Source organism: Cynoglossus semilaevis, chromosome 3 (assembly GCF_000523025.1).
Source record: "Cynoglossus semilaevis isolate Cse_v1.0 chromosome 3, Cse_v1.0, whole genome shotgun sequence".
Taxonomy (NCBI): domain Eukaryota; kingdom Metazoa; phylum Chordata; class Actinopteri; order Pleuronectiformes; family Cynoglossidae; genus Cynoglossus; species Cynoglossus semilaevis.
In genome coordinates, this window is record NC_024309.1 from 2796608 (window position 1) to 2821314 (window position 24707).

Below are 24707 nucleotides of genomic sequence, written 5' to 3' on the forward strand. Positions count from 1 at the left end.
TGCCCCCCCCGCCCAACCGCCCCCCCTGCCCCCCCCGGGCACCCCCGCCTTCACTTGGTTATTCGCAGGCTACCGCGCCACAGGGAGACAGAGCGACACAATTACAGGACAGCATTTCCCGGCTATGTCACCTGAAATCGCTTGAATTTCAAAAGTGACGGCCACTGAGAAGGCGGAGCAGGGACAGATGGGTATTTGTGCTTCAGGAATGCACGGGTCAAAGGATCAGGTCAGATTTCAGACCAGTCCAGTCTGTTTTTTATTTACTTTATCGTTCGACCATTGTTGATGAGGAACTTTTGGTCAGAAACGAAGAGCAGATTAGTAAAGACGTGCCGCTGTGTCCTGCAGGACACTGCATCACACTTTATATTCCTTTGATTGAACATTACACACACACACACACACACAAATACAAAAGACATGGAATGTGCTTGCTAAATTCATATTCCACGCCGCGTGCAGTCACTGTACACAGAGACACAGACAAAGGTGAACACCGGTTTAAAATGAACTACAACGAAGAGAAACACGCACACGCACACACACACACACACACACACACACACACACACACACACTGAACTTTGTCCTTGAGAGGATCCAGGACCTGGTAATCATATATATTCATTCATTCATATGGGTGGAATACATTTGCGCCATATCTGCTCAACTTACTGCTGGAGCACTGAAAAAAAAAATAGTGGAAAAAAAAAAGAACAAAGGGGAAAAATATAGTGAGTAAATTAAAATTTTAACCTATTTTTTTCTGCCTAACAAAACATAAAAAGTTAAATCTTTATTACAGTAAATTGCGTGGTGTTCTTTAATTCACTTTTGTTATAGTTTATGAGGTGAAAACAGATTTACTCATCAGAAGAAAAAGAGAATCATTTTATGGCTTCGGCAGTGAAATATGTAAATATGAATTTTGTCTTTTACTTCTGTCTTGCATCCAAACAAAATCTATACAAAAAGCTCAAATCCAACACACAATGTTCTCCTGGGGAGCGTTTATTTGTACATTTGTATTAATCCTACATGTATAATTATCAAAGGAATTTACATAGAGCCTGTAAAACAAAGGAAAATCAATGGCTTTGTGCTTTTAATTTGTGTTTCTGCACTGAAGCCTTCCAGCAACAGCCTCCCAGAGCAGTGTACAAAACATTTTGGGAATTGCAAAGCACAAGAGGTCATGGAGGAGCAGAAGCAGATAATGGTGAAAATGAATCTGTATTTCTCTTTGTAAATGCCTTTTTAAATTAGTGCAGAAAATACTGATTTTACACATACAACTGTGGTACAAAAAAATACGCAATTTGATGTGAAATTATAATCATTTTGTTGTCTGTGTTTCTTAAGGACAGATCACAGGTCATTTGAATACTTAGAGTACAGTACTACTAGTACTACTACTACTACTACTACTATTACATACTAACATGATCTAGAAAATGAGCAAAAATATTTGTGCAATTATATATACACACACACACATATATATACATATACATATATGATTCTTATATCTTACATACAGACATACACATACTGTATATCTTTTTAAAATTATTTTTCCCCCGAATTAGAAAAAAGTATTTCTGACTTGTAGACTTTAGGTTTTTTTGATACTCTTCCAGCTTATACAAATACTGTATGCAGTAAACAAGAAAAACTGAAATTTAACTACAATCAAAAACAACCTACTTCAGAACAACTGAGATACTGTGCCAAGTGTGTCTCATGAGGTAAGAACGAAACAAACAAAATTTTTAAAAAAAACCTAGTGGAGAGGAAGATTTCTGCAGCTGTTTCATCCAAATCCATAATTTATTGCTGGGAATCCCACAGTCTAGATTACACCCAATCTAGATTACTTCTTACCCCTGCACACACACACACACACACACACATATATATTTATGTGTGTGTGTGTATGTGTGTGTGTTATCTAGTACGTGTGTTTGTGCAAGTGTATTTGTCCATATGGCATAAACAATCCCCGACTCCTGTCAGGAACACAAAGTGATCCATCAGTTTCTCCACAGAAAACCAATTTCACTGGAGATGTTCAGTTTTTTTCCTGGACACAAACCACCTATCTTTGCAGGCATACACTGAAGGAAGGAAGACAGAAACCCACATGAACCGAACAGCGAGAGAAAGTAAAAAGGATGGTGAGGAAATAAAACGAAGGAGAGGAGGAGACACGGAGCAAAATTGAAAGAGAAGCTGGGAAGGGATGAGGACAAAACTAAGGGTCCAGGTTTTGCTGTGTTTAATGGGACACGCTGTTACTTTCTGTGTCACGAGTTCAATATAGTGGAGAAAAATACTTCATCCATTGTCCCACACTCACAGGCACAGGCAGTGGACGCGCGAGGCCTGTCAAATACGCTTGACGTGAACGTTCCAAAAAAAGGAAAAAAAAAAAAAAAATCTGTTTCAGTCCATACGCTGTGGTGCATGTCATTTAAATAATAAACAAAGTTAAGAAAAAAAGACTAAAAGGCAAAAAAAAGGTTTCTCATTCTTGACGGTTTAAGTTTAAATTGTGGAATTATGAACAAGAAATAAGGCGGGATTTGACTGCGATGAAGTAGACAGATGACAACGTAATTATAGAGAGGCTTCTCATAACACGTGATTAAACAAACAATGCATGTCGTCTCCTCCTATGGTCCCCGCTGTCAGCATCTTTTTGATGAGCCTGCATCCTTACGGCCAAGGACGGCACTGCATTTGTTCTGCTCAAAGTGACAGGAAGGGTTCACATGCACCGAGAGCATGGCTTGGAATGGTTTAGTAAATAAAAAAAGGGAAACACCCAATAAGTGGGTCACATTATTATTCCATCCAATCCATCCAGCCATTCATTTTTTTCAGGGTCACATGAGGAGCTTGAGCCAATCCCTGCAGTCATACAGTAAGGTGAGGGGGGGCATTACATGAAAACGTCCATTACAGAGCCACAAAAAGAGTCTAATATCCATATGGACTGTTTGATGAATCAGTACCATACATATAGTACCATAAGTACACATACACAGAGAGAACACGCAAACTCCGTACAGGAAAACAATGGTCAAAGCCAGCAGGGCTCAGACAAATCATGTCCTCGCTGCAATGCAACAAACAAAAACCAAACAGAGATCCTACTGTTTTGAGGTAAGGTAAATTCCAGCTTGAAAAACTTCAAAACATTTCACATATATTTGAATCCATCATCAGTACACCCTATGTTAACCAGCTGTTACCTCCAAAACAGTCTGAAGCCATGTGACCCAAAACCTCCTTCCTGCTCCTTCACATTCAGCAGTGAGTTGACTGAGAAACTCATCAAAAATGAGCCACAACCAGTCCCTGCTGCTAAAGACCAACTCTCTGTGACAATCATTCAACACCAAGTCTCAAAATCAACACACGTCACAGGTGAAGCTCCTAATTTAAGAATCTCCTACGGTATTAAAAGCACCACAGGTAAATCCTACAGCAGGTCAATTAAATAACATATTAAATGCAATAAAAATGACTCACCAAAAGAGAAGGGACATAAACTGAGAGCTGCTCCAATGAGGACAAACACAGGAAGTAAAACATCCAATGAGGAGCCAGCACCAGAGAACAGGAGTGGAGGCTGTGTGAGGAAGTGCAGCCACAGGTGTGACCAATCAACACAGGTGAAACACATCAGGAAGAAGACAGGGCAATCAAGGGAAAACAACGGCAGGACACAACAGAGGAGGGGACGGGACATCAAATAATAATGTTAGACAAAAATATTTGATTTTAAATTCAATAAATGCCCACAGCACTGATTCAGCACTGGTCTAGGATCAGAGGATGTGTTTTTTTTTAGGAGTGTGTTGCAGACTTAGGTCTAGGATCAGAGGATGTGATTTTTTTTAGGAGTGTGTTGCAGACTTAATTTTCTAAATTCAATAATATGAATCACAAGTGGAGTTACATTTGTTGGAGGAAAAGACAACTTCTACTATCTTTTTCTGTCCCTTTGCTTGTTAAACAGATATTCAAACAAGCCAGAAAAGCAGAACATTTCATGGATTAGAAGAAGGTATAAATCCTTGGAAAATAGAATTGTGTCTGCTAATACAGAGCATGTAGCCACCCACAGGAAACACTGGAGAATCATATATTGTTTGCGCACATGGGCATTGGACGGGTGGCTAATGTATCTTTGCAGTAATGGGCTGAAGTTGAAAAAGATGAAGAAGGCCTTCATTTTGGAGGAGCTGCATGGCTGCTAATGACTGGGGGGCCCCCAACTGCCATCTCAGCCTATTATAACTTTGCGATGGCTCTTCGATGTTTTTAAAGATGAATGCAAATTAAAAAGCATTAGGCTACATTCATTTGCGATCTTTGGCATACAGACCACTTTTGGTCTGAGGGCCACTTAAGGCTGCTTTATTTCTTCAGATGACCTTGGAATCAAAGGAAGAGCGAGTTTTAATGATTCAGAGGGCTCTTAAAGGCTGGAAAGGAAAAGCAACACAGAGCCTCATTAAAATTTTCATTTAAACATTAAAAAAGCTTTTTGTCACTAATGTTCCTGCCAGGATGCTGAGTTGATGTACGAAGAAAGATCCAGAAGAATGCTCCACATCTGAGCCAATTTGATGTTGATGCGTCTGCCCGTCGCTTCACCGCTGCCTCTCTAAATTACAAGGCACACTTATTTGCCTGCTTTATAATTTTCTTTGTGCGACTTGGTGACTCGTGCCGTGATAAACACGCTGTGGAGCTTTGTGATTTGGTGCAGGGTCCTGTGAATGACCTGGGGAATGCAATGTGTCACTTTATATTTAGCTTCCATTTCTTCACCGTCTGCTCCTCGGCGGCACATGCTATGATTTCAGTTTGTGAGCGTATGTGTGGACGTATGTGAACATATCCCAGAATTCCTTCATTCCCTCCTCCATTGCTCTCTTATTTCCCCAATGACTCAACTTGCCTTGTAAAAATCCTCAGCCATGGCTGCTCAGAGCACTTTAAAATGTAAAGCAATACCACAAAGTCTGACACATAGGTTTCTGCCACTACGTTTTTTGTTTTTCTTTTTCTTTTTCAGGGTCTTGTGGGTCTAAAGAAAGATTTTTCTGTTCAGGAACTTGAGTTGCTTAGAACTTCACATTATAATGTAAATAATATTTTAGGAACCAATGGGAAAACAGGGAAACTATTTCTTAGAGGTTGTCAAATATTGTAAAACCTCAAAAGGAAAAAAAAAATCCAGCCCCTCCATCACTTCACCTCTTGCACGTTCAGTTATTTACAGACATGACAACAACAAAAAAGAGGAAGTTGAACTGTTCAGCAGACTACACAGCATCCTTTCGTGTCGCAGGCAAAACAAGAAATGGGGCTTTTGTCCGCTGCAGACGGCATCAAAAAACACCTTGTTTCATCTGTCTTAAGCAATCCCATCCTGACGCCTTCACACGTCCCCATGTGGTGCCGTGTTGCTCCTCAGCACAGATTGGGAAACAGCACAAACGATCCGCCGGGGAACTCCCAGCGGGCTGCTGTAACATGCTCGTTTGCCGCCGTACCTCTGTTGCACAGAGCCCGTGTTTGATTCCTCACAGGTCGCCCCTCCTTCTGCTTTCTCTGCTCACTCACATCTATCACTTGCTCATTTCACTCTCTATATCACCTACTTCCTTGATTCCTCTCTCTTTCCGTTTGTCCCTGACATTCTGTCAGCTTGTTGGACTGCCCCCCCCCCACCCCCTCTTCTCTCTCTGAGGCCTGCCTCACTTTCTCCCTCACACCTCCTCCTTCCATCTCCTGCACTTCAGAAATACCTGTTAGATGGTCCGTGTGCATCTTGTAGAAACACCAGCTGTTATTGTATCCTTTCTCCACAATGCAATAATAAAACAGGCGTTTCCTCCTGCCTCCTCCATTTCCTTCCTTTGTCTTCTCCTTCACTTCACCCTTAGAAACAGTGCAGTGAAACCATGACCAACCTATGAAATTTATGGAATAAAAAAGGTTTAGTTGACTTTTCACACCAGTCCGTTTATGTGCAACCTCCCACTACACTGGGGGTTAATCCGCAGAAAGCACTGTTAACATTTACCTGCGCAATTTGTGCTCACGTTCTGCGATGCACTAGATGTGGTGCTGTGTGTGAGGTATTTATCTCCTCTTTGCTATAAAAGGCACAGGAGATTCAGGAAGTTCTGCAGAATCAGTTTTTGGACGAGTCAAAAAGTTGCGGCTACACCTGTTAGAAGAAAAACAACAGGTTCTACTTTGGTACGTACTCCCGCATACAGGCTGCAATAAATAATCAGATTTCATGTAGAATACGTGTGCGTGTGGGGACGAGGGTTTCCTGATTTCTCAGGTGTAACACTTTGGTGGATGAATCACAGGTGTAGAGGATATTTTGTGGTGGATGGAGACCAGGTGCTGGAGTTATTTCCGGTCCGTGCTGTTAATCACCGACCTGACGCTGAAATATGGCTTGCAATTTAGCAGTTTTAAAATAGAGTTCCCATGACTGCAGATACTTAGTTTGGGAAACGATAATGAGGCCAAGATAAAGTCAAGAAGAGAGGGTTTCATTTAAACGTGTGCTGCAGAATGTGTTCTGTTTTATCAGCAAATTTGGGCTCAAAGTCGGAGGGATAATAAAAAGCTGAAAGAGATCTGATGCCGTCTTCCTGATAACAATAATTTGACAGTTTCAATTCCTAGGCAGCAATCACAGCTTTGATGTAAGGAGCTGATTAGCAACTAACTTCCCCAATGTGCCAATGCAGCAATCTTAGTGATGAGAGTGGCAGAAGTATTTCTTCTTCTTTTTTTTTTGTCAAAAAGATTCAACTTTCTGGGGCAAAAAATAAATGAAACCCAAATGTGAAATGTGTGTATTCCTGCAGGCGCTATCGATTCATATTCCATAAAAGAAGCCATCCATAAATGTACTGCCACTGAAGAGTAAATAACCAGGAAAACTTCAGTGTATTTAGGTCTAGAACAAGGGCTCACTCCTTCCTTCCTTCCTGTTTCTGTTTCCGTTCACGCTGCAGCTTCTGCACAAGTCAAAATGCGACAAAGGTTTACATCAGAGACAGACTGTCTAAATATCTGATTATAAGCTGTTTATCCTTGTTAAATGATGACAACATAGCCACGCCAATACACTAGAGGGCTCAGATGTGAAGCTGGTCAATATCTATTGACAGACAAATCATTGCTGTTGTTTCTTTCCGTCATTGTCCAGGCCCAATGCATGGGGATCTAAACTGGGAGTGAATGTGATTGGATTTTCAGTCTCCGTCATTAAATTCCCATGCGGGGAATACTAATTCTAGTATTTAGTGCGGTGATGCTAGGGCTTGCTTTCATCTTAAACTGATTCCAGCCTAATTAGATTGGGTATGTGGGGGGTGGTGGATGTATGTCTGGACTAATCCCTGCCTCTCTGTCCCAAACATTGTATTATCCAGAGAAAATCCATTGGCTGCAGGCTATTCAAAGCCAGATCTGCCTCCACTGCAGCTTCTGTACTGTATCATCTGGAGAGCTGTGGCTAGAAGGGTACACTGTGCAGAGAGGGTGGAACCTAATGGTCATGAGTGATGTATGGGTTGCAGAAAACGCCATTTAGAATTTTCAGTAAACCTTTTATCGTGTATTCAGGGCAAGACCGCTCACTGCTGTGGCCTCTTTAGCAAAGCTGCGTCTGAACTACTCTTCTCTTCAGAGGGCATTTTTATTCTAGGACAGTGCAGTTAGGCAGCAGAATTGGGTGGCCCCAAAGTACGGTCACATTAAAACGTTCCTTTTTTTTTTTTTTTTTTTGAGATTTTATAGTTCGTTTGACCTATAAATTGTAATTTCAGCAGACGAAAGTCAGAGGTAGTAAACAGCCACACTGGCTTCGCACAGATCAGCCTGTTACCCTGCCTGTGAATTACTGACACACCGCAGGAAAACACAGTGTAAAGAAGTCCTTCCTCTGAGCACTGTGAAGGCCAGAAAAATGAAAGGCCTTCAGCCATTATTCCCCACAAAGGTCAAACACAATTCAATCCCACAGTATTGGAGGGAGGTACGGGGGGCAATCACAGCAACTCCCTGCACTTTAAGGGTACGCATTGAGAAAGGACCATTCAGCAACATATTAGTCAAGGGCGTGGGGTGAAGTCAGAAGGTGCAGAGGGGGAGAAAAAAAAAAGCCGTTTTTGAGGCTTTTACGTGTTGTGGCTGTTTCACTTCACCCTGAAGTGTTTGAGCGAGACAATAAAGGCCAAAGCTGATTCTGCCCGACTGAAAAGATCCTCATCTCCCACTTCATTTTTGATGTCCTTGTGAAATTTCATTAGCTGGTTTTAACGACTTGTCTGTGTTGCCTTTCTCCCTGACCCTGACACTAGTGCTGGACACGTCTGGGTGGCAGGGTGTGATGTATTGTGTTCAGGTCTTTCTGCGGTTCGGTTTTTGATGTGACAGCATCTGTCGAGCTCTCAACTGCAAAGGCGACGGGTCACATTTGAAGGATTTCAAAAGCACTTGTTGCAATAAAATACGTACATATTCACAGAACACAGTACAAATATATGAAGTCAAGACATACGAATTATTAATGATCAGAAATGATGCACTGATTAAAGTTCAGCGGTTCTCCAAATGAAGGGCAAGGGATGCAGCAAGACAAGTCATTTTCACTTTCAGCATATTCCTTCCGCAGTGAAAATGTGTTATTGTTTGTAATGAATTGTTATTTCTTTATATAAATTGTTTCTACATTTAAACATCATCATCAAGGCTAGTAATTCCCAACTTCAAAAATAAACGTCATGGATAAAGATGATAAAATAAATGTATCATCAGATAGCAAAATTTAGAAAATTTTGTAGTTTTACAACATAAATAACCAATTCAAGAATCCAAAGCTTCGTTACTCCCTTAAATACGGTGAAAAACTCATTAGAGAGAAAAAAAAAACCCTTTAATTTAAAAGTGAAAGTTCAACACTCAAAGTGTTAAATTAAACATTTCTAACGTATTTAGACAATATAAAATCCTAGCCACTGGCTTTAACTTTGTGATATATTGTGATATAATGTATACATTACACCACAATATAATGCTTGAAGGGAAACCTTTCTGCTTTAAAATTTAAAGCGCTGCATTAAAACGCAATGTTTTGAGAGTAGGTTTAATGGGATATAAACAGTGATATGACAAGGTATACGTCGGGGCCTCCAATTAAGATAATGAGAAGAAAAACACTGGCAAAGTGGAATAAGAATGTTTGATGGGACCAGAGTGGTTTGCAGATACAGTTTTTAATGTATCACAACAATGAGCAACAAACATACTTGATGAACTATTTCCAGAAGTTGTTCAAATACCATCTACAATAAACGTCATTTCAACTATGACAACAGGTCTGTGACAAAATAAAAAAACGGTTTCAAAACCATGTTATTACCGTGATACGGTACAGTTGAGACCTCAAACAGTACAGTAACAAAAACTAATGCGACTACTCTATATATAAAACATCAATAACATTTTTGGTTTAGTTTATTTAAAGTTTTAGCCATAGGGGCTTCTTCTTATTAAAACCTCAGGGTGCATTTCCTATGTAACCCAGATGTTGAAGAGTACATATTGTGTAGGATATGATTGCGCCATGAAAATCCCTTTGACATCCAGAAGAGCAATTCCAATTTCAACCTTTTGAAGGCTGTCCCCATAAACATGACACAATCCATCCGTTTGTTTTTAAAAAGTTTTTTTTTTTTTTTCTTTTTGGCTGCTGTGCAGTTGCAATATCTATGTACAGTTATATTGTTGGACCATCCTTTTTGTTGGTTTGTTAGCTTTTACCAGTCCTTGGTGTGGAAAGCGTCCTGTCTGATGCTAACATCTTAGCACATGATGCTAGCGGACAGTTCAGTCTTTTTGATGCTGAGCCACAGAGTGGGGAAAGGCAAAAAGCCAGAGTTGTGAAAGCCTTTGGAATCAGGACAGTCGCTTATGTTTGTACAATGGCAGAATTGCACCTTGGGAGGCCAGGATGTCTCTTTATGAAACACAATCGAAAAGTGTCTTCAGGATTAAAGTAAATGTTAAAATACTAAAAAAAAAAAAAACAAAACAAAAAAAGAAAAAGAAACAAAAAAGACATTTAAAAAGCTCACGCAGGAAATTAAAATCTGACATTTTTGCTTTAAAAAAAACACCTTTACAATAATAAAACATAAAAGGAAATGTTACTTGATTTCATTGTTTGAAACAATAACTAAGCATGATTTGATTTAACCTGTCAAACAGTTGCATTACATGCTACTTGCTCATCTCAGAATAGGAAATACCAAAAGCAATACATTTTTGCATTTCTTCATATTAATAAATTTGTACCATGCACAGCCAACTACGAATATGTACAACAGCTTAGCTTTCTTTGTTCACAAGCCTTTTTCTTTCATACAAATAGCCTTCTGTTACTTTGGAATGAATCACATTGGTTTCAATTACCAAACTAGAAAGTGATTCGTAAAAAAATTGAACACCCTTTGACAGCTTTCACATTCTTAGTTCCACAGCAAAAGAAAAAAAAGATAGCGAGAGAGAGAGAGAGAGAGAGAGAGAGAGAGAAGAAAATAAAAGAGAAGTTGCAAAAGCGAAGCAATTGATGGATCAGTATTTTTGTCTGGTAGAAAGTCGAGAATTTATGGCGAGCAAAATAACATTACACAGTAGCAGCAAACTTTGTAAGGTAATACTTGCGATGTTGAGATCACTAAAGGTGGAAAGAAAATTCAAGACGTTGATTTTAACTGTAGATCATCAGAAGTGCCCAGAGAATTGATGGGAGGACGTCAATCTATGCAATACGTGTGTAACACTGTTTTAAGTCCTACAAGTACATGAAAATGTTTTTAATATACAACGGAAATGCTGTTGTCCCCTTTAAAGCAGCATATTATCAAATGTAAAGCAAATGATCATACTTTTTTTCTTTTTTAACATTGTGACCAACTTGTACCTTAACAGTTTCAAGTATACAGTACTGCTTTCATGAATGCACCAATTCTTAAATAGGTCTCTAGATTGTTAGGCATCAATCCTGTAACAAATATGGACCAATATGCTGCTGCAATAAAAACAAATAATAATTAAAATACAAACATACATACATACAAATGGAAAAAAAATTCTATTAAATTAACAAATGGCCTACTCAAATAATAAAAAGTCAAACAAAAAAAAAATAAGTGCACTATAGTCCAGACACAAGCAGGTACCGTAACAGTACAGCAATTCACAAATGAAAAAATGTTATATTCACATAATATGAGATAGTCTATCAAAACTAGAGTTATTACCTCTTCAGAAAAGGGTGTGAGCAGAGGTAAAAGTGAGAAGGTTGGCACAGATTAGTATATACTACAAGAAAAAAGGAAAAAATGGGTCGGGAATTAGATACAGCTTGTTGAAATACAAACTGGCAAACACAGGGGCATCATACACATTTACTTCACCATTCTATATTCCCTCAGTGGCAAAACCATACTGTCTTTGTAGGGCAAAACTAAAAGGATATGCACATCGTCCATTGTAACAGTAATATTGTCTCTTGGTACTCTATACACATCAAGGAAATGCGTCCGATAAAGCTTGACATGTTTTGGTTATAAGCCAAGTATACCCAGGCTTCTTGCTGCTTTAACAAATGAGAAATGTTATGTTCTGACCTGAGAATTTAAAGCTACTGAATTACACCTATCTAAACTAAGAGAGATTCTCTTTGAGGGTTTTCTGGATCGTCATCCCATACAGTACATGCTAGCATTTGGAAAACAATCCAGCTGAGGTGCAATTTGCTATCGTGAGAGTTTTTGGCTTGAAACAAGCTCCCCCCAGAGGGAGCTTGTGGGATTTTTTCCTACTCCATGTTTTTTGTATACAATATAAGCTCAGTCAAGCATCTGCAACAGTTCTGTCCATAACAAAAATCAATCAATATCTTGCCAGCATATCAATATGGGAAAAACAATCCTGAGTCAATCATTTGGTTCTGTAATTTTTTTGGGTTAAGAGAGACTTTGGAACTGCAGTTTAAAAAGTCTTATTTTTTTCTTTAAGCAAGGGATCCTTTTGTCACTCCTACACACTGAACATATCCATTCTTATACTACTGAAGCTCGCATCTAGGCCAGAGGTTGGCTTAGCCTTGACTTCCAACGCGTTTTCTAAATCATCCAAATTCTGGCTTAGCTCATTGTCAGACTCATCTGAACAACTCTCGGTGGGTAGTGAGGTTGGAACCCCTGAGGTGCTGCAGGAAGTTGAGGTAACCGTTGAAGGTGAGGAAAGGGGAGGGGGAGGAGAGGCTGACGGGGAGGAGGAAGCAGCTTTCCGGGCTGTGGTGGCCTGGAACAGGACATTTGGCCAGGACTTCATGGACAAGCGAGAGAGATGAGGAAAGGTGTTATTAGAAGAAGCTGCAGACTGCGAGGTAGATGTGGTGTTAGGAGTAGGGGAGCAGACAGAGTGAGGTAATAATCTAGTATGCTCTTTGGCATTTCTCATTGCTTGTTTGATTGTTTTCTCTTTGTGCAAGCTCGACTGAAGGTGTTGGCCAAGTGCTTCATTCCCATTAACAACCACATTGCAGGCAACACATTTGTAGTTGCTCACTGCCTTCCGAAGCACCGTCTCTTGCGGATCGGTAAAAGGATGTCCAAAGTAACAGAAGGACTTCTGGTGACGCACCACTGAGTCTTCGTCAGCAAAAATCATCTGGCACTTCCTGCATGTAAACTCATGCTTGACGGACGGTATGATAAAAGCTTCTGAAAAATCCATGGTACTTTTGGTATCTGTTTTGGGTTCTTCTTTTGTGCTTTCTGTTGAAGAGCCTTTGTTGGTGTCATCCTTAGCATCGATAGCATCTTTTGGTTTGAAAGAGTTGGCTGTGGTGCTCTGTATGCTTTGGGGTGTTTTCACAGGGGTTGGTTTCTGCTGCTGCTGCTGCTGTTTCTGCTGCTGATGTTGTTTCTGCAGTGAGTCCTGGAGGGACTGTTGGTACTGCTGGTACTGCTGCAGGAGAGCGGTTGGCGACAGTCCGGCTGCCATGGCAGCTTGTGGAACTGCTGCTGGGCCATAGGGAAACAAGCTTTCCATTCCACACAGTGGTGGAAAGTAGCCGCTTGCTTGGACCCCTCTTGGAAGTTGAGGAGAGAAGCAGTTGGGGAATCCAGGAAGAAAATAGGGCAGGAACTGTCCCCCCAAGAAAGAAGTGGGATCAGTAGCTGCAAGAGCATTTTGAAGCGCTTGAAGCTGTGCAGCATCAAGCGGTGTCTCACTTCCTGGTTTCCCTTGAGCTGGACTTGGTTTCTCTCTTATCTTAACCTTGCTGGGAGTCTCAGGGCGAGCGCTGCTCTCATTTTCCCGTTCCTTCACCTTCATCTGTGATGACTTATCACCTTGCTTCTTGCTGCTGTCTCTCTCTGTGTCTTTGCCTTGCTGCTCTGTATGATTTACTGCTGCCAAAGGTGTGGAAGGAGGAGGAGGAGGTGGAGGTGGAGGAGGAGGTGGTGGAGGAGGAGTCTGCAGAAGAGTCTTGGTTGGGGTAGTGCTGAGAGACATGGCAGGAGAGGGGGTGGCTGGGGTAGGGAACCCAAGCATGCCAGCACCAGGAGACGCTAAAGCTGAAATACAGTGGTATATAAATATGGAAATATTCAATATTTTAAAAGTCAATCCCAAATCAAAATGGATAGAAGCTAAAATTTGTCACTGGCAGACACTCTTTGTTTTATCATGGATTTTGTTATGGATCAAAACTGTCACATGCGCATTATATTTTCAATCTGCCAATAAATTACAATATAAATATATCAAACCTACAAAAGGGGAAAAGACAAAACACAATAACATAATATAGATACATTTATGTAAAAACAAAAACAAACATCAAACAAACAAACAAAAAAAACAACTATTAATTCAATTAGCAGGTCAACTCTGAGAAAAAACAAACCTGGCAGACATGCACTACTGTAACTCCCACCATTTTAATTAGTTAAAAAATAAGACTTTCTGACAAACATCCTCATGATACAGAATAACCAGTAGGACAGTAGAATAAAATAGTGCATGATAAAGCCTCTAGTTCATTGTTATTTTTTCTGTTCGTCATACTAACTCACCAGGTGTGTTGGGTGGGAAAACAGGAAGTGAAGATGGTCCATTGACCCCAGGAAGTAGCACAGGTGGAAGGCCAGATAACCCTGGGTAGCCTGTAGGCAAGCTGAGACCATGAAGTGCATTATTGTTTTCTACTGCAGTCTGCTGTTGCTGGCCAGGTAAGTTAAGTCCCTCTCCAGCCTTCTTTATACGGTCCAGCTCTTGCTGGGCCATGAGCTGACGAACAGTAGTTGGCGCTAGGTAGTCCTTTTCTCTGTCCACCTGGGTTCCCAAGGTTTCCTGCACTTTGGTGATGTGCTGTCTAGAAAATATGTGGTCTCGAATGGACATCCTGGCTGTGTACTTTACACAACACAAGGTACACTCGGGCTTGGGTCCATCTGGTGAACCGTGACTGATCATAAATGGCTTTCCAATGTTAATTTTAAACTTCTTTTCTTTAGCACGGGCATTCTGGAACCACACCTGGACGACACGTTTGGGAAGTCCAATCTCATTGCCCAGCATTTCACACTCTTGCATTGTAGGAGTGCGGTAGTCACTAAAACAGGCTTTGAGCACTTTAAGTTGCAGGTTGCTCATCTGGGTCCTAAATCGTTTGTGACCTGGTCTGTCTCCAGCATTATTGGCTTTCCCAGATTTGTTGAAGGGGTTACCAAAGGGACTAGGGGAACTGGGATCTGTCAAGCTTGATGATTCACTCCTGTCATTGCTTTCGTCCATTTCATCATCCCTGGAACTGACATAAGAGTCACAGTCTTTCCCAGAGAAACTGAGGGCTGGGCTCACCATGCTGAATTGGAATCGTTCATTGCCACCATCAGAGCTGAGCACCAGGCCATTCTTGCCATCACTTAGCTTGTCACCACCATTGGCAGTAAAGCTTTCAACCTCGTTATTATTACCCTCGTCTCCAGTCGTGGCGTCACTTATGGCTGTGTTAATTGACGACGTCTCATCAAAGTCCATCTTTGCCAGATCGTAAGATGAAGCTTCTGCTGAATTTATATTTGGCCCTTCAGTTTCATCACAGTTTTCAGCTTTTAAGGATGAAGGGCTTAAGAAGTTTTTTAACTGTGCCTCTGATGGTTTGTGTGGAGTTGAGGACGCAGTGGGCAGCTCATAATCATTAGGTTCAGTCTTCGTAGGCAGATGAGGGTAGTCGAAGAAATTATATTTATTGGGGCTTTCTACTCTTTCATTGTCCTGACTCATCATTGGACTTGGGGGCAAGCTAAAGCCTGCCTGCTTAGCTTCATGCCAGTGTCTGGACCGAATGTGGCTATCAAGGGCAGATTTGGCTTTAAAGAGTGCTCTGCAAAAGGGACATTTTTTGTGGGTCTGAGAAGGCCCGATCGCTCTAAATTGTCCCTTTCTCTCTCGCGCCCGGGTGTTTTGAAACCATACTTGCACAACTCTCTTTTTCAAGCCGACCTCTCGTGCAATGTGGTCCAACATCTTCCTTGTTGGGTTTGAGTCAAGTAAGTATTTGTCATACAGAACCTCAAGTTGCTCTGGAGTAATGGTGGTTCTCAAACGTTTATCTCTGTGTTGTTCTTCACTGCTGTTTCCACCATCTTTATCATTGGCACTGTCATCCTTGTCATCCAATTTCCTCTTCAAAGCTAAAGAGCCTGATGCAGAAGCCAAACCAGAGCTACCCTGTGAGGCGATTTGGGAAAGCCCACCAGATAATAGTTGACTTGCCATCAGGGGATTGTTGGGATCAAATATCATGTATGGCATATCCATTGGTCTTTCAAGAAACTGAGAGTGAAGAAATTGGTTTTGGGCAGCTAGGAAATGCATGTGCTGGTGTTCCTGCCAAAGTTCTACAGTTGGGAATGCAATCTTACACTGATCACATTGGTACTGAAGCATTTGGTGGGGGAGACTGTTGGTCAGTGATGAAAGAGCCAAAGACAGCGGACTTGATGGTACTGCAGCTGCCTGTGGCTGAGAGTGGGGTCTTGACATCTGTGGTTGGGGAGCTTTCTGAGGAGGTGGCTGAGGTGTGCAAGCCTTTGATGGTCTTGGTTCTGGTAGTGATTTCACCACCGGTGATGGGGCAGCCTCAGTTTGTTTTACTTCAGTTTCAGATCCAACCTCTGGTTTGGGAGATGTTTTCCCCATGCTGGTACGAGGAGAAGCCATTACGGGCGAGCTTGAGCCAGAACTGGTAGCAGTACCTGTTTGGGACTGTTTGTGTGTCTCAGAAGGTAATTGGTTCATCCTACTATGGCCTTGCTCAATAGTATCAGCAAAGTCGTAAGAGTTGTTGTCATCGTTTATTTCATCATCTTCATCTTTATAACACAGTTTCTTCTGGTGGGTTATGAGGTCAAAGATGCGTGGGAACACAATGTTGCATTTTTTACACTGGTACTGCATGTTGCTGGTTCTGATGTATCTCTCATTGGTCAATTCCTTTTTCTCATTATCTTTGCAATCTGCCTGATTCTCATAACTCTTCCGAGCTTTTTGACGAGCATTTTGGAACCACACAACAATTACCCGGGTTGGTAGGCTCAGCACTGTGGACAGCTGTTCAATTTCATCATCCTTTGGATAGGCATTGGTGTCAAAGAAATCTTGAAGGACCCTCAACTGGTAATCTGTGAATCTGGTCCTAGACGATCTCTTGTTCATGCTCGATTCTGTCCTGTAATATTCCTGGGCACTAAGCTGAGGCTCCATCCTTATGTCTTCCAATGTTGTAATAGGAGGAATACTGAAATTGTAGGGAGAGTCCTTGCTGCGCTGTCTTTCTTTAAATAGGGTGTTACGGAACCAGTGTTTGATGACCTTTTGAGGCAAGCCAGACTTATCTGACATTTCTTGAATTTGCTCTTCATTTGGTGAATTGTTGATATCAAAATTGGCTCGCAGTATCTTGAGCTGGTCGTCAGTGATACGAGTACGAGGCCGCTTAAACTGAGACTGACGCAGAAAATTAGGATCTAGACCCAGTTGTTGCTGACAAAGCTGAGTTAGGTCTGTAGAAAGAGAGTCCATGGTCGGCAGTTGAAGAGCCAACTGGGGTGGCAGGCCTGGGTGTTGGACTGACTGCATCATTAGAGGTGGGAAGAGAGGCAAGTCCAAAGGAACAGGAAGTTGAACTTGAGGTGGTGCAGGTGGTGCCGAAGTGGGTGGAGGAGGGGGTGGTGGTTGGGAAGGTGGTGTCTGATGGGACGGTTGGTGAGGAGTTGGAAGAGAAACAGGGACTGGTGATGGTGCAGGAGTTTGGGGTTTGATCAATGTAGTGGATGATGACGCAGGCTGAGATGCTGCAACTTGGGTTGGAGCCGGGGCAGGTGGAGGAGGAGGAGGTGGAGGTGGTGGGGGTGGAGGAGGCTCTGGTGAAGCTGGATTTATTGGGTAGAGTTTGTCGTAGGCTTCTCTGTACTGCTGGGCAAACTTTTCAAGCTCTACATACGGGAAAAAGTGACTGTGCACATGTTCTTGGTGGCTTTTGAGAATAAGCATATTGGAAAAGAGCTTCCCGCACATCCCACACTCAAGCTTATCAGAGTTTAGCTCTGTTTGTTCAACTCCTTCTTTGTTTTTCTTTTGGTTTTTTTGTCTGTTTTCATTGTATTGAATGACTAACTCAAAACCAAAATTCTCGAGCAGCGCCTTTGCTGCATTGCCTCTGGCTCCTGACACAATCCGTGGAGGAGGAATCAATGGTTCTGAGAACTTTGACTTTTTGGGATCTTTGATGTCTTTTCCCACATCACTTATTACATCACCTCCATTTTCTACCTTTGCTCTGCCTTCCTGTTTTTCTAAGTGGTCTTCTGCCTCTTTTGCCATCTGAAGTTCTAAAGCCGATGCATTGTTGGACTCAAGTTTTTGTTTGTGATTCTGTACTTGCTGGTTTTTCTGTTGTTGAAGTTGCGCATGTGCCTGAGAGGCTTGCTGCTGCTGCTGTGCCTGTTGCTGTGCCTGAGCCTGCTGCAGCTGGTGCTGCTGTTGTTGCATCTGCTGCTTCAAGTCCTCTAGAAAAGATCCACTGAGGCCAGGCATTCCAAAAGCCGCTGCTGAATGCAGGGCAAGCTCTGGGCTAAGATTAAACTCAGCTCCTGGGATGTAAAATGGAAAAAGAAACTGTGGCTGTTGAAACTGCAACAGTGCTTCTGGGGTCATAGGGAAGTGTGGGAAAAAGGCTGGATTAAGGAACTGAGGCTGGAAGAAGGCAGCTTGTTGCTGCAGTTCGTGTTGGAGCTGCAGTTGCAGTTGAGCTGACAACTGAGCTGACTGGTGGCTGCTTGCTTGTGAAGCAACGTGGTCAGTAGAGGCTTGCTTAACATTGTTGCTGCTGTTAGCTGCTTTAGACTCAGCTGCATTCTCTTTGTTAGTAGAAGGTGTTCCACTTCTGGCAGTATCAGAGTTGCTGTTGTTTCCTTGTGAACTCGGTGCAGGACTCTTTGCAGGTACTGGACCACTACTGCCAGAGATGCTGCTGCTTCCACTGCTGCTGCTGCTGCTGCTGATTTCAGTTTTGGCTGTTCTTGCTTTGGTCTGGTGGAGTACTGACCTCATGTGAATTTCAAGGGTGGAGCTTTGACTATATGCAACATTGCAAATGTTGCATTTGAATGGTTTGTTGTCAGTGCTGTTGCTTGTCTCTTGTGGGACTGGGCTTGATGCCTCCTGAAGGACCTTCTTTAATTTATGCAAGTGGGAAACAGAATTGTAGTGGACTAATAAGATGTTCTTTTGAGTGAAGGATTCCTTGCATACTGTGCACTTATAAGGCCGAGAAGGATCCATAAACTTTTCCATAGTAAAGTTAGGACCCTTTCTAAACGGAAGTGTCCGTTTGGGTTCTGCTCCCATGTCATCAACCAAGGAGCTGCTGTCACTTCCTGTGGGACTAGGCTTCTCTTCCTGGTCTATTTCATCATCTTTATCCAAGTCATTTTCAAAGACCTGAGCTTCTTCCAAGGCTCTGGCTTCACTTTCACTAATATCTCCATTTATTGGTAGATTTCCTATTAGTTGCTGCACTTCAGCTTCACTGAGCTCAGGATGACCACTCTCTAAATGCTTCCTGAGAGCCAGGAATGTCCTAAAGCTGCGCTGACAGAGGCTACACATAGTAGCTGCTCTGATGGCATGGTACTGGGAATGTATCTGAAGCTTCTGCATTGTCTTAAAGGCCAGACTGCAGTGGTTGCATCGATACTTGTAGACATGACGATCGGAAACTGAGAGCTGCTGCTGTTGCTGCTGGAGTCTTTGGAGCTCACTCAGATGGTCTTGCAGGTTATCTGGAGACTTGCTATCATGTCCTAATCCACTGGCCCTCTTCCATTCCGGGGCCTCTGAGGCCTCTTTTGGAGGCTTGAGTTCCTCACCATGCAGGTCCAACTCATTCTTGTCTTGACTGGGCATTTCATCTTTTGAGACATTTCCTAAAAATGAAAATAAAAGACAAGGTTTTATTCATTACATCATTCATTTCACATGATAAACAATAGCTTTAATGCTAATACCACGGTTACGATTGCTAATACTTTTGATATAATTGATTTTTCAAAATAGGTGCCTTTCCCAAACAAACCTGTTATGACCTAATTAGTAAAATATTAATGTTCTCAGTACATTATTCTGCTCACCTTGAGATTTCCCACTCCTATCAGACAGAGAGGTAGAGGAATCCATTAGGGATAGTGCTTTGTCTTGTCCAGTTTGGGGTTGCATTATATTATTCGGTGTTGCTGTTTCAGGTCCAATAACCTATTAAGGACAAAACAATTTAATTTATCACCATTAATATTTTATGGTTTTTAAAATGGAAACAGTCTACTTGGAGATTTTTAGAATATTTGGCTATGAAAAGTCACCAACAATGTATTCACAACCAAGACTTTTACTTACAGTAAGAATAAGCTTTTCCACACAGTCGGGAGCAACACTGTGGAGGTGTGTAAGATGCAGCTGCAGGTGAATCTTGTTGCTCAGGACATCCTGGCACAGTGGGCAGCGAATAACGGGCTGCATGGAATGCTGTGACATCACATGGAGCTGCATACGGTTGGCATCTTTAGTGCTAAAGTTGCAATATGGACACTGCTGGACCTTTAAAAAAAGAAAAAGAACATAGGGTGGTATATTAACTCTGGGAATTAACTATACTCTTAGTAAGATTTATATTTCATTATTCAGGTATTAGCCTCTTCTGAAACACATTGCAGTCCGACAAATCACTTTTTAAAACACACAGTGTTGATGAAGTGACTGAGAATCATTCCTTTTGCACCATTGTGGTGGAAATAAGCATATTTGCAAAATTAACTTGAACCTTTACAGGCCTTTTTTGTGTTCCAGCCACCTAGTACCCATCTTAAAAAATGTAGATCAGCCATGTTTCATTTCATTCACTTAAGTCTCAACTCCTACAATTTTATTAGCAGAATACATGATTGCCCAGAATTTCTAATCAGGAGATTACAGATGACAAAGGTGTGTACTCTCCCTAGCTACGACCTGCCCTCATTACAGGGAGTACTCTGAACATAGCTGCCTCCCCACCACCTGTCTTAATAGAATCCATTTCTGAAATGACTAAGTCCTCCCTCCTTGCAGGGCCCAGAACCAGACAAGCTAATACTTCATAACCTAATTTAAAAACACATATAATTTAAAGAGATGCAAAAAGGGGGAAAGAAGCAAGGGTAGGAAGGCTTAAGGCTAGTGAAGGTATTCCACTTAAGAACACAAAGACTGTGCTTGATGCTAAAAAGCTTTGTCAGGCAGGGGAACACTGGGCCGGATTTAACCCCTTGATAGAAACCCGGCTCTCGGTGTGTAGTATTTTTGCATCTTAGAGGTCGTAATGTTCTTTCCACCAGCCTGTCTCAGTGTTAGTAATGCATTAAAACAATGGATGTCGAGAACCTTCCCCATTACCATTTTGTACAGCAACATCAAATTCCACCACAATTTGTGGATAATTTTCAAATAAATTTCTAAAAATGCAATAACAACCCACATCTGGAGTTTATTTAAGTCTATTATTTGGGAATAATAGGCATTTAAAACTCACCTGCTAATCTCTCCAACAAACATTGGAAAAAAGTTTGCAGGTTTATTGTAGGTCAGATTTTAGGGAGCATCCATCATGGTCAGTTCTCACCTTTTTGTGCTAAACTTTGTGTCAGACTGGCCTTTAAGTAAAAAAACCTTTGTGTGTATTAGCCAAAGTTGCCATTCAATACACCTGACCTTCCAACCCTTATGTTATATTTGATCCTCAGTAATATTTCAGTTTCAGAAATACCATAGTACATAGCAGAATAAGTTGGGGAATAAGTTGGGGAATAAGAACCTCTGTTGCTCCAAACTACAACAGCAGCACTGCCTGTGTTGTTGTTATGTAATTTATCATTAATTCTCTACAAACCATTACCTGCTCATTGGCAGACGTCTTCCCCTCAGCAGACTTTGGCCTTTTGGGCGGGCTTTCAATTTGTCGATCTGGCGGTAGGGAATGTTTTACCATTGCATTCGGTGCGGTGACCTCATTGGACATGGCAATCACTCCTGACAAGCAGTAAGAAAAGGGAGAAGGGGGACGGAAATTAGATTTTATTTTGAGGTACATACAAATAATACACAATAAATTAAATCAGTAAAATATTTTTTGATAAAATGAAACATGGTAGAAAAAAAAATAACATAGTTAGACAACAAGGAAAATATTGAACAGCTGAGTGCACCAAATTAATATTCAGTGGGAGAAAAGTAGGTGATAATTGTAAAAAAAAAAAAAGATGGGACAACAAGACAACATAAGCATGGATACGACAGTGCGTTGTATTATTCACATCCGTGTACACTGATGTGTTACTGCCCTGAGGAAATGTGAAATGGAAAAAACTCAGGCAGGCTCATTATCACAGCACGACATACATTAAATGTTATGGTAATATTATACACTTCATTAGTTCATATACATTTCCCAAGCTGCCTCAACAACTCTTCTGTCTGTGCAAGATGCTAAATTTTCGGGGCTTGGTCACAGCTGGTGGTACAGTAGCAACATTACTCGTGTGTGTGTGTCTTTGTGTGTATGAGTGTGTGTGACATTAACAGCAGGGCTCAATGTGGAGGGATCAGCCTCTGGTTGTATAAATGCTGCAGCCGCTGATAAATCTTTCATTAGCTTCATCCTAAGATACAAGCCACGCAGGCTCTGCCGTACTCCTGCCACTGCAATTTACCCACACCAACACAAAGACACAACAACAACAGCAACTCTCACTGCCTCCCTCCTGTTTCCTGGCTCTCTTCCTCTCTCTTCTCTCCCTAAGCCATGACCCCCTCCCCTCCCCACTTGTCTCCCCTCCCTTGTCTGGTCACCCAAGGCAATATGTGAGCCTCACTCTTGCGAATCAACGCTTCACGCTAGATGCACAAATAGAAAAAAAGGGAAATCAAAGCACTGATACATGGAGTGGGGGGTTGAAAAAAAAACATTTTGTATTTCATATTATTTCGTCTCCTGTTTGTATTGGGCAAATATCAATTCCTCTGGCCCGTTCATGCATTTTAATTCTGTTGCATTAAGTAGGCGTTCCACTTATTTTATTTGTAATCCCCTATATCTGGAGCCTGAAATATTGGCCTGTCAAGGAAAGTGACAAGAGAGAGAAGGAGTGAAAAAAGGAAAAAGAAGGCAAGCAAGAGGGAGGGAGGAGGGGTGTGGAGGGGACACATGGTCACAATGAGAATTTCCAAGAACATCCGAGAATTTCTTTGCTGCTCAGAAAAACCGAGTTAATCTCGTCTGCCATTGCCGGTGATGGCCCCCGCAGGGCCTGTGTGGCCATATGTGTGCGTAGCCTGGACTTGACGACAAGACGACTGACCCACACCTGGTCATATTGGTGCATGCTGGTGGCACCTGTCACTTCACCTGACACACACCCGAGCCCACGTCCTGAATTTATTATGACCATTTCTAATTTCAACTTTCAATTTCTGCCTCCATCTTCAAGTCAATTTGCAACTAAATTACATCCCCGCACAAGGAGATGAGGCGATTGTTGGACAAGAGACTGCAAATACATTTACAATGCAGCAGGGCAAGAGGCCACGCATCACCACGGATTATTGTCATTTTGAATGTAAATGTATTTGTGTAATGTGTGCGTGTGTGTGTGTGTGTGTGTGTGCTCTGCTTCTGGTGCAGACTAGTGCTTTTATCAGCAATTAAAACCCTCACACAAAGAACAGTTGGTTAACCCTGATCACTGAGAGAGAGAGAGAGAGAGAGAGAGAGAGAGCAATTCTTTCTATGGACACTTTAAATAGCAAACCCTGTGAGTGAATAATTAAGTTATTTTGCGCCATGTAATTGCATTCAAATTTGTGGACTATCTTGGAAGGAAATAATCACCACCAGCACAAATAAACACAACAGCTAGCCCCAATCTAATCAGAACACATAAAAATACAAGAGAGGGAATCTAAACATCCCGCTGCCTGTAGTTTGTAACCAAATTCATATTCTCGCCTTCAATAACTGGAATAATTAGAGAGACATAATAAAGTACAGAGAATGAGACAGTATCTCTGCTACTTTCCTCTCTGTCTCCTTTGTCTCTAAGTCTGCACACAAACACTTAATGACTGTCCTTTTTTTTCTCTCCCTCCTCCCTCTCTCGCTCCCTCCCTCCCCCCCTTCCCCACCGCTCCATCCCTTCATCCTTATGTGAGCTCCACCAGCTGCAGCCCAGTGAAGCGGAGGGGCAGAATAAACCTGACACCACCAACCCCACTCCACCAATGACAAATGTCTGCATGCAGCAGGACCTTGCTTGATTAGATAAATCAAAAGGTGATTTATGACACTCAACCCTCTTTTTGCATCGCACGGGAAGCGAGCGGCACACTCGCCACCCATCTTTATTTGCAACTGTCAATGACGTTTAGGGGGCCTCGCGTTCACGAACATGTATACATGCATGTGGGTACTCGGATGGTAAGTAGTGCGACTCAGAGGAGGGGGAGAAATAGAGAGGGATGGATAAGAAAATAAACACGAGGAACACAGAGCATCTCGTAGCTCTAAACACCTCAGGATGTTTCTGTTCCTTTAACGGGAAAAGAGAAGCCACAGTAATATCCAACTAATGCTTTTCTTGTGGATCCGTTTAAAAACCTGCACTTTTGGCCTGGAAAAAGGTTAAGAATGCAAATGAAATTTTGACACACGTAAACACATTATTGAATCTCTATATCTCTGGATGTTTAACGACAGCGTCAACGATCTTAACCTGGAGACGGAGGAGGATTTTATAGTAATCAGACTGTACCAATTAAAGAAAAAACAGATGTTTTTCCCCTTTTGTAGCAAGAAATCTAGATTCCATTTCTGACTCGTCATATCATGAAAATAAAAAACTCAAATCCCCACAAATATAGAGCAGGAGTAGGTGATGATGGTAGTGGTGGGGGGGGCTGTCAATTAAAAAGGAGCAGGCTGG

At 41.8% G+C, this 24707-nt stretch overlaps 2 protein-coding genes across 4 annotated transcripts in view; both read right to left on the bottom strand.

The window, feature by feature from the left end:
• LOC103376915 (trichohyalin-like) overlaps positions 1-3857 on the bottom strand; it is a 104019-nt gene extending 100162 nt beyond the window's left edge. Inside the window, exon 1 of the mRNA XM_025054473.1 lies at positions 3541-3857. The gene's annotated coding sequence lies outside the window, so the exon portion shown is untranslated. The remainder of the gene's footprint in view (positions 1-3540) is intronic.
• A 7779-nt stretch (positions 3858-11636) lies between these two features.
• The window catches only part of zfhx4 (zinc finger homeobox 4), a 79889-nt gene continuing 66818 nt past the window's right edge, over positions 11637-24707 (bottom strand). For all 3 annotated transcript variants that reach the window (XM_008307462.3, XM_025054667.1, XM_025054668.1), the window contains exons 8-12: positions 21626-21759; positions 20095-20295; positions 19833-19953; positions 14211-19628; positions 11637-13709 (exon numbers count right to left, since the gene is read on the bottom strand). In XM_008307462.3, the coding sequence (XP_008305684.1) occupies positions 12163-13709; positions 14211-19628; positions 19833-19953; positions 20095-20295; positions 21626-21759 (7421 nt within the window). In that variant the 3' untranslated portion in view covers positions 11637-12162. The remainder of the gene's footprint in view (positions 13710-14210; positions 19629-19832; positions 19954-20094; positions 20296-21625; positions 21760-24707) is intronic.